Below are 13,954 nucleotides of genomic sequence, written 5' to 3'. Positions count from 1 at the left end.
CTATAGGTACATATAGTGGCTTAAATGAATATTCAAACTCCCTTTAAAACTGAATTTTTTTTTGATTAGATGAATCTTCAACATGTGTTGTTTATATTTTCTTTACAAAACTAAATAAGAAGCTTGTAAAAAGCGACTTTTACTTTTTTTCTTCGCGTTTCCGATCAATTGCTATATTTCAAAATTTGTCTACACGACATGTAGTAAATTAATCCTTTTAACTTTTAAGAAAAAGATCAAGACGTTTTGTCTAATTTTAAAAAAGTTACTCCGTTTTAAAGGATGTACGAATAATCATGAGAGCCATTCTATATCATTATCATTTTTGATATTACCATTTTAGTTCCTCGATTTTACTACACGTGACATATAATTGTTAATTAACGAATATGTTTTATATAGTTAAATTAATTATATAGCCTTTTTCTTAAATACATAATCATCGTATAAAAACGAATTATATGAAACGGTCGTAACGTAAAATTCTAATTGGAAGATATTCTGCCGTGGTATTAAAGTAATAACATTTTTAAAAAGAACTATATCAGACAAGTGAAAAGTTATTATGCGTACATAAAATTTGTTTATATATAGAATATAATTATCCCCAGGTAATTTATATACGCGTACAAAATTAATTTTAAAAAGTATCGCATTGATTCGTACTATCTCTCTGAAACCGTAAACCGTATTTCGATTTTACAAATTTCGTTATTATCAGGTAATTCAATTAAAGACAAAAGCATTTTTCCGTTAAGAAATAAGTTCTAATATATTTCACTTCAATAGGGTATCAAACAGCGTTACGTAATGCGAAATAACAATAATAATAGAATCAACAAGTCAACGTGGGGTTCGCTCCAAAAATAAGGGAGATAAAACGTACAAAATTTCGATTCAAATACAAATTAATTAGTACATATTCACCGACTACGTACTCTTAGTCAAATTTTCTCCACACATTCAAATAGTCATTGATCGTAACGATAAGAATTATACAATAATAATATTAATAATAGTAATAATTGCTACATGTGTACACATCTATACTTACGTATATATGTATATATGTATATGTCGGAGATGAAAGAACACTGGAACCCCTCCTTGGATTTGCGGAAATACCGTAACGTTGTAACTTAGATTAAACAAATGCCGTTCCGATTGTTCGAGATTTATGATCATGAGCTTGGGCTCGAGGCGACAATCAGTCGCCGAACGTAGCCGCGGTCAAAGGGATGAACGTTTTATCTAACAAAGGCACAGAGTAACTCTATACCTCTCCTTAAAAGAAATAGTCGTAGCGACACGTGGCAGTAAATACTTCAATAGTTTCTGTCCCGCGGCCCGCCACACGCAGATTTTGTCCTCCGGGTAAGATGATCGCTGGGTGTCGGCATGCCTTTGTAGTATATGTTTAGCTAACGTGAGGACCCGCTATAGATCTTAAGATTTAGTCAAGCGAAGTCCTTCAAATAGACTTCGTTGCAACTACGGGAAGATAGGAGAAACCTATCTTCCACGAACGATGCCCCCCGTCAACAACCTCTCCTCAAGGGCGGCCAGTATCTCTTTCAAAACGCCGATATGGAGATCGACCAATTAGCAACAGCGCTAATTTCCCTCACCTTTGGAACGAAAGCTTTCTTTGACGAATCCGAGGATCTCATGTCCTTAGACACACCCATTATAGTTTTCCTCGACGGCATCATCGAGAGGGAGAGTCATTCTTTCGCGACATCATTGACGCGATCTCATTGACGAGTGACAGTACTATCTTACAACCAGTGAATACCTCACGTCTAGCTAACAAAGAGTTAGACTTGAACTGTGCGAGAACATACGTTTATCATCCCGTGACCGCGGATTCGTTTCGAACCTAAGGTCATTGTCACTAGTGCTACGAGTGCCTAATCTTGTTAATAAGCCTGTGCTAATAAACTCTTCATTGTATCACGGCAATGGCTAATTCTAATGAGAATTCATTAAACGCCCCTCTCCATAATCCTGACTTCAATCCGACATATATATTTATACATACGTACATTTACACTTGTATATATGTACATATCTGATATAGAAGAAAATAAATCTATTCGTAACTTAAATTGTATATCTTGTAATACATTTGTTTTTCTTCGGTACATAAAGTCGTTATACAAGAATTCGTAACAGTACTAAATTATCGATCAATCACTAAAACTTTGGTTACGCAAAAATATAGACGCAATATTCGTCAACTAGTCGAGGATTTGTCGAATTTACGTTCACGCGTTTACTATCACTAAGCTCCATCGGTCCGACGAAAAGTGCTTTTCCTTTTCCCTTTTTAGATTCGCCGCGCCGTCTACGTACCTATGAACAAATGTACAATAGTTACAATAAAGATTAGTGATGAATATTAATCCATAAATACTACACATAGATTCGTTACGTTATATTCATTCGAATGTTCGCAATAATGGAGGACATGGTACAATTGGAACATCGCGATCGACGAGAATTTATTGCGTCGTTTCAAGCTATGTATTTTCATAGGCTTGGAACTTAAAGCATGAAAAACGTGGTTTGCAAATTTACATTGGAATTCTGCGCCGATAAACGATCAACTTACTCGTTAACGTTATAAACGTTTATCCTTTATCATCATATTTTGTACTATTTTCAAAGTTACGCAACATTTCCGATCTATTCGATTTTAACATTCCAGGCTATTTGTGAGTAATTATATTAGGTGGGTAGGTGTAGCGCGAAAAAAATACTGTCTCGTCGACGATAAGATTCACGAGGAAATATTCGATATTAAAAATAATCGCCTGTTGATAGTTGGAGTTAAAGATCCGTGATCGCGTATGTATCGATAAATTCTAGAACCACGCATACACATATCTGTAGCGGAAGCGCAGCATATCTCACTCATGCACATGGTAGCTTTCTCACTCGGAAATCACAGTTGAACATTGGTTTTTCGACGTTACCCGTGGCACTCGTTTGTTTTATTTTTCGAAATTAAGAGGTTCACGTCAGGTGCAGCGAACGGGCCACCGTGCAGCCAAATATTTCAGTTCACTATGTGACAGGAAATGATTTTCAATCGGAAATTACCATCGTACCGGGGAACAAAAATTCATCGACAGCGTAACATAGAAAAGGAAATCATACAATAATAAAAAGCGTATGGTCGTATACACTCGTGCACGCGGATACGTGTTCAAACGTGTCGAAGACGTACTGTTAACAATACGAAATACAAAACGAACGAACGTTGGAATATCTGAAACGCGATGTAAACAAAATAGTACTGTACGCGAACGTGATATTAAGATCAAGTACCGGGGTACATCGTAACACATCGTAATACATAACAGCCGGTTAAACGCGCGTCGACAGTTAATAATTATGCAGTAGCCTTAAGTGGTTCTTTCAGGCACACGTTATTTTCAGATTTGCTCCCCTTCACTACACGCTTCGTTATTCTTGCACAAGAATCACAGTTAAATGATTGGTACACTATAATACTTGCAATCTTTTTAGCACTGCCTACCGAAGACTCAACATGTGTGAAGGTACGGCTCTTTATCTCGATGATGACACCAACCTTCCAGCAAGCACGTTAAATAATCATTCGTAGCGTCTCTTATTTTTCGGTCCGACTAATAAATTAAAATAACAAATTTAAGCATGAAGATAAGATAATAAGGAGGTAAGGGGACGAAAAAATAAGAAAAATATATAAAAAGAAAGGAAATTCTACGATACTAAAATGTTGACAAGAGTAAGCAACTAATTTATTTGTTTAACGTAATTGCGAGGTTACTTTAACGAGGTCAGCTCGCTTGGTCTGTTTTTTTATTCCGTATCTTCGGTTTATTCGGTTCTTTTTGCATATTTACGTATCAAACACTTCCCTATACTCGCACGAGGATCACAGTTGAACGGTTGATATTCTTCGACGTCGTTGCTCGGCAAGGTCCGTGGTCAAGGACTCATTGAGGCAAGCCGGATGCAGCACCAAGGCGAGGAGCTCCGTACAGCGAGTATGGGGAGAAATACGGTGGTAATCCTGCAGGTGTGTGCGGATGTGGCGGTGGAAGCGGTAAACCCAACGACGATAGAGACGGCGGCAACAACGGTGAAGGTTTCCCGTAAGGGTGATAACGCGCGGTTGCGAGTGGACTCAAAGGTGGCGTGGGATAAGTCCTGGAAAACAAAGGATGTGTCGGTGGTAGTCCAACGGAGGGCGACAGCAGAGACAACGCGGCTGACGGATCCGTAACTCCGCTGCTATTCGACACGCTCGTGTGACTCCTCAGATGTTGCAACAATTCGTCCGACGTGGAAAATCTTTTGCCACAGTAAGCCGTATCGCCTGCTATCCAGTTGCACACGTACGGGAGTTGCGAGGCCGCTGCCAAAGCTGCCAGTTGTGCGTGTGCGTATGCGGCTACACCCAGCGCTCCGTAAGCCGTTGTACCGGGTTTGTGATCGCACTGAGCACATCCAGCAGGACAGGAACCTGCCGTGCCACTCGTACTGCTCGCTAACTTTCCATTCGCCACCACTGCACTCGCGGAACTGGCAAGCAGATGAGAGTTCAACTGACAACCAGTGCAATACGGATCCCTGCAAACGGGCATCAGAGCATCGGGACCGGAAGAACTCTTCAACCTTGCGTAACTCAGATACGGATTACCGGCCACTAAGCTATTCTTTAGCGCCGCCTGCTGCTGAGACATCAAGGAAGTGGCTGTCACATCGATGGGTAATTGTGGACTGTAACCTAAATAGCCAGAGCTCGACGAGGCTAAACTGACACCAGGTTTGAAAGTTCCCAACGGAAGATCCTTGATGGACGGATCCGTTATCGCTAGAACACCGGCTGGGCTATAAGAAGGTTTTGCTTGTAACGACGGACTGCTGACGACTGCCGGCTGAGAAGAACTCGACGAGTCGAGTTGAGTCGATGAAAGATTCGTCATTGATGTTCTCGAGGCGGGTGACTCCCGAGCTGTATCCCCATTCGGCGTTGATGTTTTACGACCTTGCGGTGTCACCGCTCGGACTGACGAGGCGCTCTGATTGCTCGGACATCGTTTGTTATTGCTACCAGGTGTTCTCGATCGGCCGGACGTCGAATGACTAGAGGCGGATCGTTGTTCGTCCGGGCTTGACGCTTTCTCACGACCTAAACACGATTCGTAAGGCTTAAAGTTTGCCTTGGTTGATTCTGTGGATGTCGCCGCGATCGTCGGTGACGATTTTTCACGCAACTGATCCGCGGACTTGGACGATTTGTTGTTCGACCCTTTGTCCAACGAGCCCAGCAGAGATTTATTGGACGGCGTGTCAGCTCCTATTTGACTGCAAGTCTGTGCGAGGAGCGCGAGCGGACTCTTCTTCGCATCCAGCTGGAAATACAGATAGTTTATTAGTATAATTATTAAATATATAAAAAATTACTGAATATATAATATAAACATATAGAATATAATTAATATAATTATTATATTTAATATAAAATTTAATTTATTATAATTATTATAAAATATAATTATTATATTTTATATGTTTATATTATAATAATCGGATAATTTGTATGTATCTTTTAAAAGCTACGATACATCGCTTTTCTAATTTTATTGATATTTTGTAAATATGTATATGCACGATCACATAGAATTTACACGTAACTGTGCCATAATGTACTTTTAGCGCCATTTGCAACAGATATTTATTAAAACCATATATATTTTGAGTTTCATAAATATTGAATACGTTTAATACATTTGCACCGTTACTAAATTAAATGTTACGTCCGTAATTTAATTGTTCAAAGATAATTTAATATCACCTATATTTCGATCATTTTCCATTTATGTTATAACGTGTTCGCTTGAGGCTTTAGATTGAAAAGTAACCATGGACAATATGTTACGTTCATACGTGTAATCTTACGACTGATAAAAAGTAATGGTTGATGAGTACAATATCAAAAGTCAAGTAATCAAACTATCACATATCATTTTATATTCTAACATAAGTCTTATAAAATTACATATATCTGTAAGACGTACGTATTACGCACGTATTAAGCTGTTATTTCATTGAGAATCTTCTTTATCGCTCTGAAACAACGTTATTTTTAAGTTGAATTACAATCAGATATATACGAACATTTACACTGTAAATACAGAAATATGTAGTTGTCACGACGTAATGATTCATCAAACGATCAAACCAATCCAACATCAACCATCAAATTATTTATTACCTTGTTTCTTATTGTGGTTTCCGTCACGCGGTATCGGTAAATAAATAACATTGAGATAAAAACGATCAATTTCTGAATCACGTCTGGTAAATGCTAGCGACAATTAGGCGGTCATTACTTATTTCTCTATAATTCTCACGTATTTCGTGCTAAATAATATACATACAACGAAATGAACAATATATGCAAATAATACATACATACATATATACGTGACGAATTTGTAATGCTAAAACATAACTCCTATTACTTTCAAATACTACTCAGCTACACGATAAATTTGTTGTCAAATATAAGATATTGTGCTTTAATCTTCTTATATTCCTTTTGCAAGTATCGTAAAATAATCGTTCTTAAGAAATTGTTATCTCTTATGAGATATTAAACTGCGGATTTTCATGGATTTAGGCAGGTAGAAAATTCGAAAGCGCAAAATTGTACAGAATGTACATAGTACGAAAAAAAAGAAAGAAAAAAAAATACCGAAAAGGTAGTGCTTTCGACAAAGCTTGATAAGTAAGACAAACCTCTACCGTAGTTCTACGTTTATATTTATACCCTTAAAAGGAAACCTTGGATTTGCACGAAAATCTACAATCTAATCATTACTAATACTGATTGTGCATTTAGATACGTATATATTTTTAAATATGTGTGTAGCATTCAATGCAATACGAAGATCACTACAAAAAATTATTTATATGTTATATAAGTAAAAGCTGCAGTGAAAGTATTTTTAAATACATTATTTTATGTATACTGTGCATCAATCTTTAACAGCAATTCAATTTATCCTTATATTAACATATATGTTACATCATTATTCTATACCATTAACGTTTATTATCTAAAAGCAAAATTCTTTTTTGAATACGCTTGAAAATGAAAATGTGACGTGTACATAATTTGAATTTTGCAATTGTCATATTAATGATTGATTAAAGATCTGGAGATATTTTCGTAAAGGATTTAATTATCCTTATTTAAATCGTTCAGTGTCAGCAAAAATGCCAAGCATCAATTATATATTATTAACGCATCGCTGAGAATTACGGCTGTTTCATCTACAGTGATCAAGTTGTTAAAACAGCAGAGAATTAAAATGGCTGTTTACTATAGGACCGTAGCCAATTAATAAGTAGTTCTCGACGTAGCGTAGACGCGATTAGTGGGAGAACGAGTGCGAGAATTTAATATTGGCGCCGGGTGAGTGTTCGCTTGGAAGTAGCCTAGGATGATGCAGTTGGTATAATTAGCGTATAGAGGAACAATATTTCTCGCGGTTGATACGTCCATCGAACAGATGTTCACCGTAATTAAAATGCAACGTTCATGCAACTAACCCATCGTTTGCGGTTGCTCCTGCTAATGGTGCGATGCCGACAGATATTAATGTCATGAATTGCAACAGACTATTACAGCATTACGGTTAAAGCTATATGTTAATTGCTCTGGTACAAGTTAACGGAACATCCGATAGTAATATTTTTATCGTCAACCTCGACTCATTAATCATATACAACCAAGCTATTTAAAAATTTCCCTTTTACGTGGTTTTTCATGGTTGTAAAAAAAAAAGTGTACCTAATGTGTATTATCAAAGAAAACACATTCATCGTTGTTCGATGTTTCTGACACAAAAAGCTGTAAACATAATCTTTTGCATCTGCCCAGACTTGTACCCATTTCGTTTCCTATACAAGTAAAATTTTGAAATTATTTGTTAATTTATCTGTGATACCGTCTTTATTAATTTTGTCTTGGCCGTCTCTGTTACATGTTTCACATGTTTGTGACGTGTTATCTTACGTGTTCCAGATTTAGTAGCATATTTTCCAATAATTCTAGTTATATTTTTAACAATTCTTCGGGGCATGTAAGACGTAATACTGAAATGATCTTAGCTATTTAGTAAGAAATATAAACATTTCGAGCGTTATAGTCCACAAATTCTGGATCTTCCATAATCTATCCATTAGTATGCGAAGGTTAAATTATCTTTTTAAATATTTGTACACCTAAATTTTGTTCGTTTAGGTATATTGTAGTGTTTGTACGAAGCCGACAGGATACCTCTTAAATCAGTCTATACAAGAAATTTTAGAAGATTCTCCGCTGTAAATTGCATCTTTGCGTTATGCCTACTCTCCATATTGTAGTGTAATATATAATAATGTAATAAAATAACGATTAAAGATCAAGCAATAACCGCCAAATTGTAAATCTATCTATCGAAAACTTTTTACTTAAATCTCAACAAAATTCTGCGTTACCATATTAAATTTAATAATCCAGTATGTATATATTAGCCAAGTAAATGGTTTTATATTTCTTCCGAATGTTTATAAAGTCAGCCAATCACTTTTAATGTTGCATTAGCGTCAACTGTAAGCAGTTTGCGTTGTAGCTCGGTGACAAATGCAAGTAATGATGTATCTCATATAACCGGTAAGTCACTCAATAATGCAAAGTTCATTTAATAAAGAAAATTTCAATTTTAAATATTACACTGGACTTTGTTCCACGTACTCTACCAGCGAAGGATTGCTAGCAAAATTTTTCCAACGAAAATAAATCCAAATATCTCCTATACACTTCTGTTTCGTTTCTTGTTTATAACACCGATAATTATTATACGCTTGTACATGCCTTAATTCTTTAAAATTATCGTCTAGTTAGATTACTTTTTCTTTGATATAATTCAAAATACATAATTCATATAAAGACTTATTTATTTTTATATTTTTATTCGAAGAACACGAACAATCGATCGGTAGGTAATAGTTTCACGACGATAGAACGAAAAATACAGAAATTTAAGTTCCTCTTAACCTAGTTGCATTCGACGTTTCATTCCGTTTGATTCATTTCAACTTTGACATATAAAACATAAAACACATCTTTCATGCTCAAAAATATGTTACCGTATATACAGTGCGTTAGTGGTTACGAAAGTATGAAAATACAGAAAAATTATCTAGTTTTTAAAATTACTATGTTAAATATCAACTTATTGGAACATAATTCTAATTGGGAAAAAACGTTTATAGAACATTCATCGGGTTCGTTCGTTACACTCACATTCTGTACCACCGATTATTCGCAGCATTGCAGAAAATTTCATAAAAACGCGGGACTTATTCAGGTAACACCATAGAGCCAATTAGGTAAGTACTTGTTGCTTTTTACCCGTGATACCAATTGAAACATAATACGCATGCTCTTTATCATGCACTCGAGAGAACGCACGATGATGTCTACAACGAATCGTTTGTTTGAAAACTCATTGAAATATTATTGCATGTTACCTGTCTGGTGATTATAATACGACATAAAGTACAAAGGCAGAAGGAAGACGAAAGGAATTTAATAAATAATGTATTTGTAGAAACGATTTTAAACCGTCAGGGTTATGCTTAAAGGAACACGAAGTAAAAAAAAAAAGAATAAAAAAAAAATAAAGGTTTATTACTATTAAGTGCGTACTTACAGACGGCGTAAATAGTCAGGGTTATAACGTGCATAAAAAATAGAAAGAAAAAATGTAGATGAAGGAAAAGGAATCGAGCTCCCGATCATATTTATACTTATACACACATGTAAATGCTACATGCTCTTTCATGTCTATCCTCGCAGCATTGTACATATTACCGAACCGTGTTTTGATTTACGATTGCTCGTAAATCAGAGAACGTTCGAGCAGAAACTTTGCCAGCACTCGCTGTCCTCAAAATAGTTTACAGGAGTTAAAGCGTAAGACGTGAAATACATTCCCGTCGCGATTAACGAGAGGCCGACAACTAGAATTAATGAACTGTCGAAACTATTGTCCTTCGTAGTATGTGTTCATCTTATATCAACTTAATCACAATAAGTTGGTGGCTATTGTAACATTGTCACTGCTTCGCTAAATCGTTCAACGCAATCAGTTTTAGCGTATCTTATAACCGTTTAATTTGTGGGCAAAAAATTTTAACGATTTAATCATATGCAATTTTCTTTTCAAGTATCTACATTTTGATCGCATACACTTTCATAAAATCTCACATGGATTAAATAATTTTGGCATTCGTATATTATCTACATATCTTTTGCACATATGTTGACATGTTTAGACCAAAGTATGTCTAAAACAATCTAAAACAATGTAAAACATGGGAGTAATTTTAAAACGGTTTAAAAAAGAGCAAAAACAAATTCAGGAGACAAATTGGTAATTTGTTTCGCGTGAAAAGTTACGTTGAAGTCCGATAAGGTATTTTCAACACGTTTATTTATGTCGCGGACACACTAAATCATCACTATATATAGTCGGAGCAAAGAAAAAATGGAGGAAAGAAATAAGGAACACGACACTAACCGTAGTAGGTAGAGGCGTAAGATATTCCGGACGGAGGTACTGATTTGCGCTGGAAGTCAGCATTTTAAACGATATTCGCCCTCTTTCTGTCCACAACTATTCTCCTTGTAACAGATACCACTGTGATCACTCGCGACAGTCCGCGGAGGACTGACGAACGAAAGTTCGACCACACCGTGGAAACTGGTAACACTGCTATACGTCGTTCTCTTCCTTACATCTGTCGAGGCAAAAAAACGAAAGTGTACGTAGATGAAGCCATTTGGCTTCTAAAACGCTTCATTCCAACGTAAACACAACTCTCTCTCGATGTATGAGAAACACAACACACAGTGATATGGCGAGAAACGAAATAAAAGAGACACACGTTACACTATACGGCACACAAGATATAATACCAAGTTACCACGGCCGGCTTCGAATCGCGACTGAGTCGCATCGCTTACTGTTCCCTCGACCGAGCCTCCCCGTCCCCCCACCAGCGCTCTCTATCGATGACCGTTCAGCTGACTTACCCCGCCACACTATGCTCCCCCGGGAAAGCTTACCCCTTCGCCGCTCTGTCGGTACATCCTAGTTTCCCCCACCATATATCTTGCCAGATTTTCTAGCGATGAAAGTAACACTCTCTCATGAAAAAGATCTCATTCCGATCAATTTTTCGATATTCATATCGATATCTATCCCATTTAATGCCATCTACGACGCGTTTTAATTTGTCCTGTTTTATCGATCAATTAGGAAATGAAAATCTCAGGTTATTTCTACCTTTATTTTATATTACATAACATTAACATTTCAATCTCAATTGTAACCATTTGGAAAGTAGTGTTTTAATATTATTGCATGATATCAAAAATAGATCTGACCTTATTTAAAGCAGAGTATTATCCATAATACCATACTTAATGAATCGTGTATATGTAATTATGATTATGTAATACAAACATTTAATAAATGAAATAATAGTAATACTCATTAGGCGTTTAATAAACTAAAGTGTTAGAATATTCAAAAGTAACACTAAATCTGTACACAATAATTTTCTTCTTAATTAAAACATTTTTTGTGTTTATTTCTTTCCCATAAAAATATTTTTTTAGCAATAATTATTTGTTTTCTTTGTATAGAATTTTCTCAAATTGTGAGGTAGCTTATAAATTTAGTTATAAATATGTTTATATGTAATTGTTGTATTTCCAAAATTTGTTATAGCGTGAGCATTGATAATTTATGTTATATTTAAAATTGGATAACGTGTTTAAGGAAATATTTTAAATTATTTTTGATTTTAGTTTATTACTTGTTAAATTGATATATTCCTAGCAGGTCTACATATTATCTATTACATTTTTTATATATTATATTTGCTATATCGACTGTGTTATAGATATTTATTATACGTAGTAAGTATTTCATTAATAACTTAAAACTTTATTGCAATTTCTAGATATGTATTCTGTATGAATAGGTATGAAATACAAAACACATTCGTGTTTGCAACTTTTTAAAAGATTTCTTTTCTTGAATCCAAAATAAGATATTATTAAGTGTAACTATGATTAACTACCTGTATTTATTTACAAGTTTCACAATGATTGACGTATTATCAGCTATTTTATTAATAATATGAGAGAAAATAGCATTTTGTTATCGTTTAAGAATTTTGTGTAAAGCTTACAATGGCGCTTACTTAAAACGGTATTATATTATTCCTTAAATTTACAATTACCTTTTCCTCTTTTAGTACACTGTTTGTATAGATGACAAATATGCTTATTATACCTAATTACTGTATATTTATTAAAAAGTATACTTATTGTAAAGCTGTACACGATGAAATTAAGAAGCTATCCTATTTATCTTGCTATTATTACATTAATTGTGGTATAGGTAGTAACTATTAGATTGTCCGAAAAGTTTCTTTCGTTTTATGAGGAAATAATAGACGCACGTCTTTTGTTTTATATTATTTTGTCGAGTTACGTACGATCCATTTTGTTCTCTTGAGATAAACACCGCGACATTTCACAAACTTGGTTTCACATTTGTATGAAAGTGCACTGTTGTAAAAAAACACGTTTGGGAAAGAAAGATACTTCTCGGACAACCTAATACTATTATGCTACAAGTATCCAATCACGCTACAACAATAGTCATCATTTCTATTTTGATAATTATATTCCTAATATGCGTAAGCTTAAAATTGTTCAGTTGAAACACGAAATTCGTCAATTGAAACGCAGATGAAATATGGAACTGCTATAAAATTCATTATTAGATTGAACTCGCAGCCATCGCTAGTCAAAGGATCGTAGGTTTCCCCACCCTAGTGAGAGGTATCGGTACGACAGCGACAAAGACAGAGCGAATAGGAAGAACGGCGCAACCAACCAATACGAACGAAAGAGACGAAGGTGACGTGGAGTTGGCGGTAGTGGCGGTGGTGGCGATGGTGGTGATGGTGGCGGCGGCAGCGGTGGCGTTCGCGACACGGTGGTCGTTGTCGGTTCGCGCTGTGCCGACACTTTTGCTGGGTGCAAGCGACCCGACCAACGACGTGTCAACTTGCGCAGGTGCCCCCACGACTTCGACGTCGACCTACCCCGCTACCGCCACCATTCTCCTCTACTCTCTTCCTACCTCCTTTTACTAGTACCTTTCTCCCGCAAACGTTTTAACACTAACGAAATCTATATTTTCGTTTGTTATCACCTCACGAACATCTGTACACGTATATACCTTAAAATCACTGTAAGCTTATGCCGATGTCGAGAATTTTCAATTCATTAAGTATTAAATAGTTTACAAAGTACACCGTCATACGAATCAAATATTTTTAGGTGCATAGTTTTTACTAGCAGCTCCTACTCGCTTAACGGATTTCTTTTTGTTAGGAATAATGCAATTTATGCGCAAATCGAAAATATTCCCACGTTCCACATTGATAATGAATAGATAATGAATAGACTTATAACCTTTCATAAGAGTCTATAAGAGTTCCTTTTTAAATTTCGATTGCTCTTTGTTATTGAGATTTCTTCTCCTTTTTTTTTTAATTGATATTTTAAAAAATCTCAGAATGGATACATACTCGAATTGATATACAAATTAGTGCAGTGTTTATAATTTTTACGATTTCATGAATTTATTAAATTTTAATATTAATCTTTTTTAATATTTCGATTTCGATTCATGACATATATAAAAATATTATAAATTATTTTCATTGAAATTTCTTTTTTACAGTCTAATGCGAATATATGTAGTTAAATATTTTTGCGTACAATTTTTGCAACATAAAAGTATTGTTAAGAAAACTT

At 35.4% G+C, this 13,954-nt stretch overlaps 1 protein-coding gene across 1 annotated transcript; it reads right to left on the bottom strand.

Moving 5' to 3' along the window:
* Positions 1 to 745: 745 nt before the first annotated feature.
* LOC126916511 (zinc finger protein Elbow) lies at positions 746 to 11,079 on the bottom strand. The gene is made up of 2 exons (XM_050722367.1): positions 10,632 to 11,079; positions 746 to 5,408 (listed from the first exon to the last, which is right to left on the bottom strand). Exons 1-2 carry the CDS (start codon positions 10,692 to 10,694, stop codon positions 3,987 to 3,989), a joined length of 1,485 nt encoding a protein of 494 aa, XP_050578324.1. The 5' UTR covers positions 10,695 to 11,079; the 3' UTR covers positions 746 to 3,986.
* Between the last annotated feature and the right edge of the window lie 2,875 nt (positions 11,080 to 13,954).

This window comes from Bombus affinis, chromosome 5 (assembly GCF_024516045.1).
Source record: "Bombus affinis isolate iyBomAffi1 chromosome 5, iyBomAffi1.2, whole genome shotgun sequence".
Classification (NCBI taxonomy): Eukaryota; Metazoa; Arthropoda; class Insecta; order Hymenoptera; family Apidae; genus Bombus; species Bombus affinis.
This window is presented reverse-complemented; position numbering and strand designations above follow the sequence as displayed.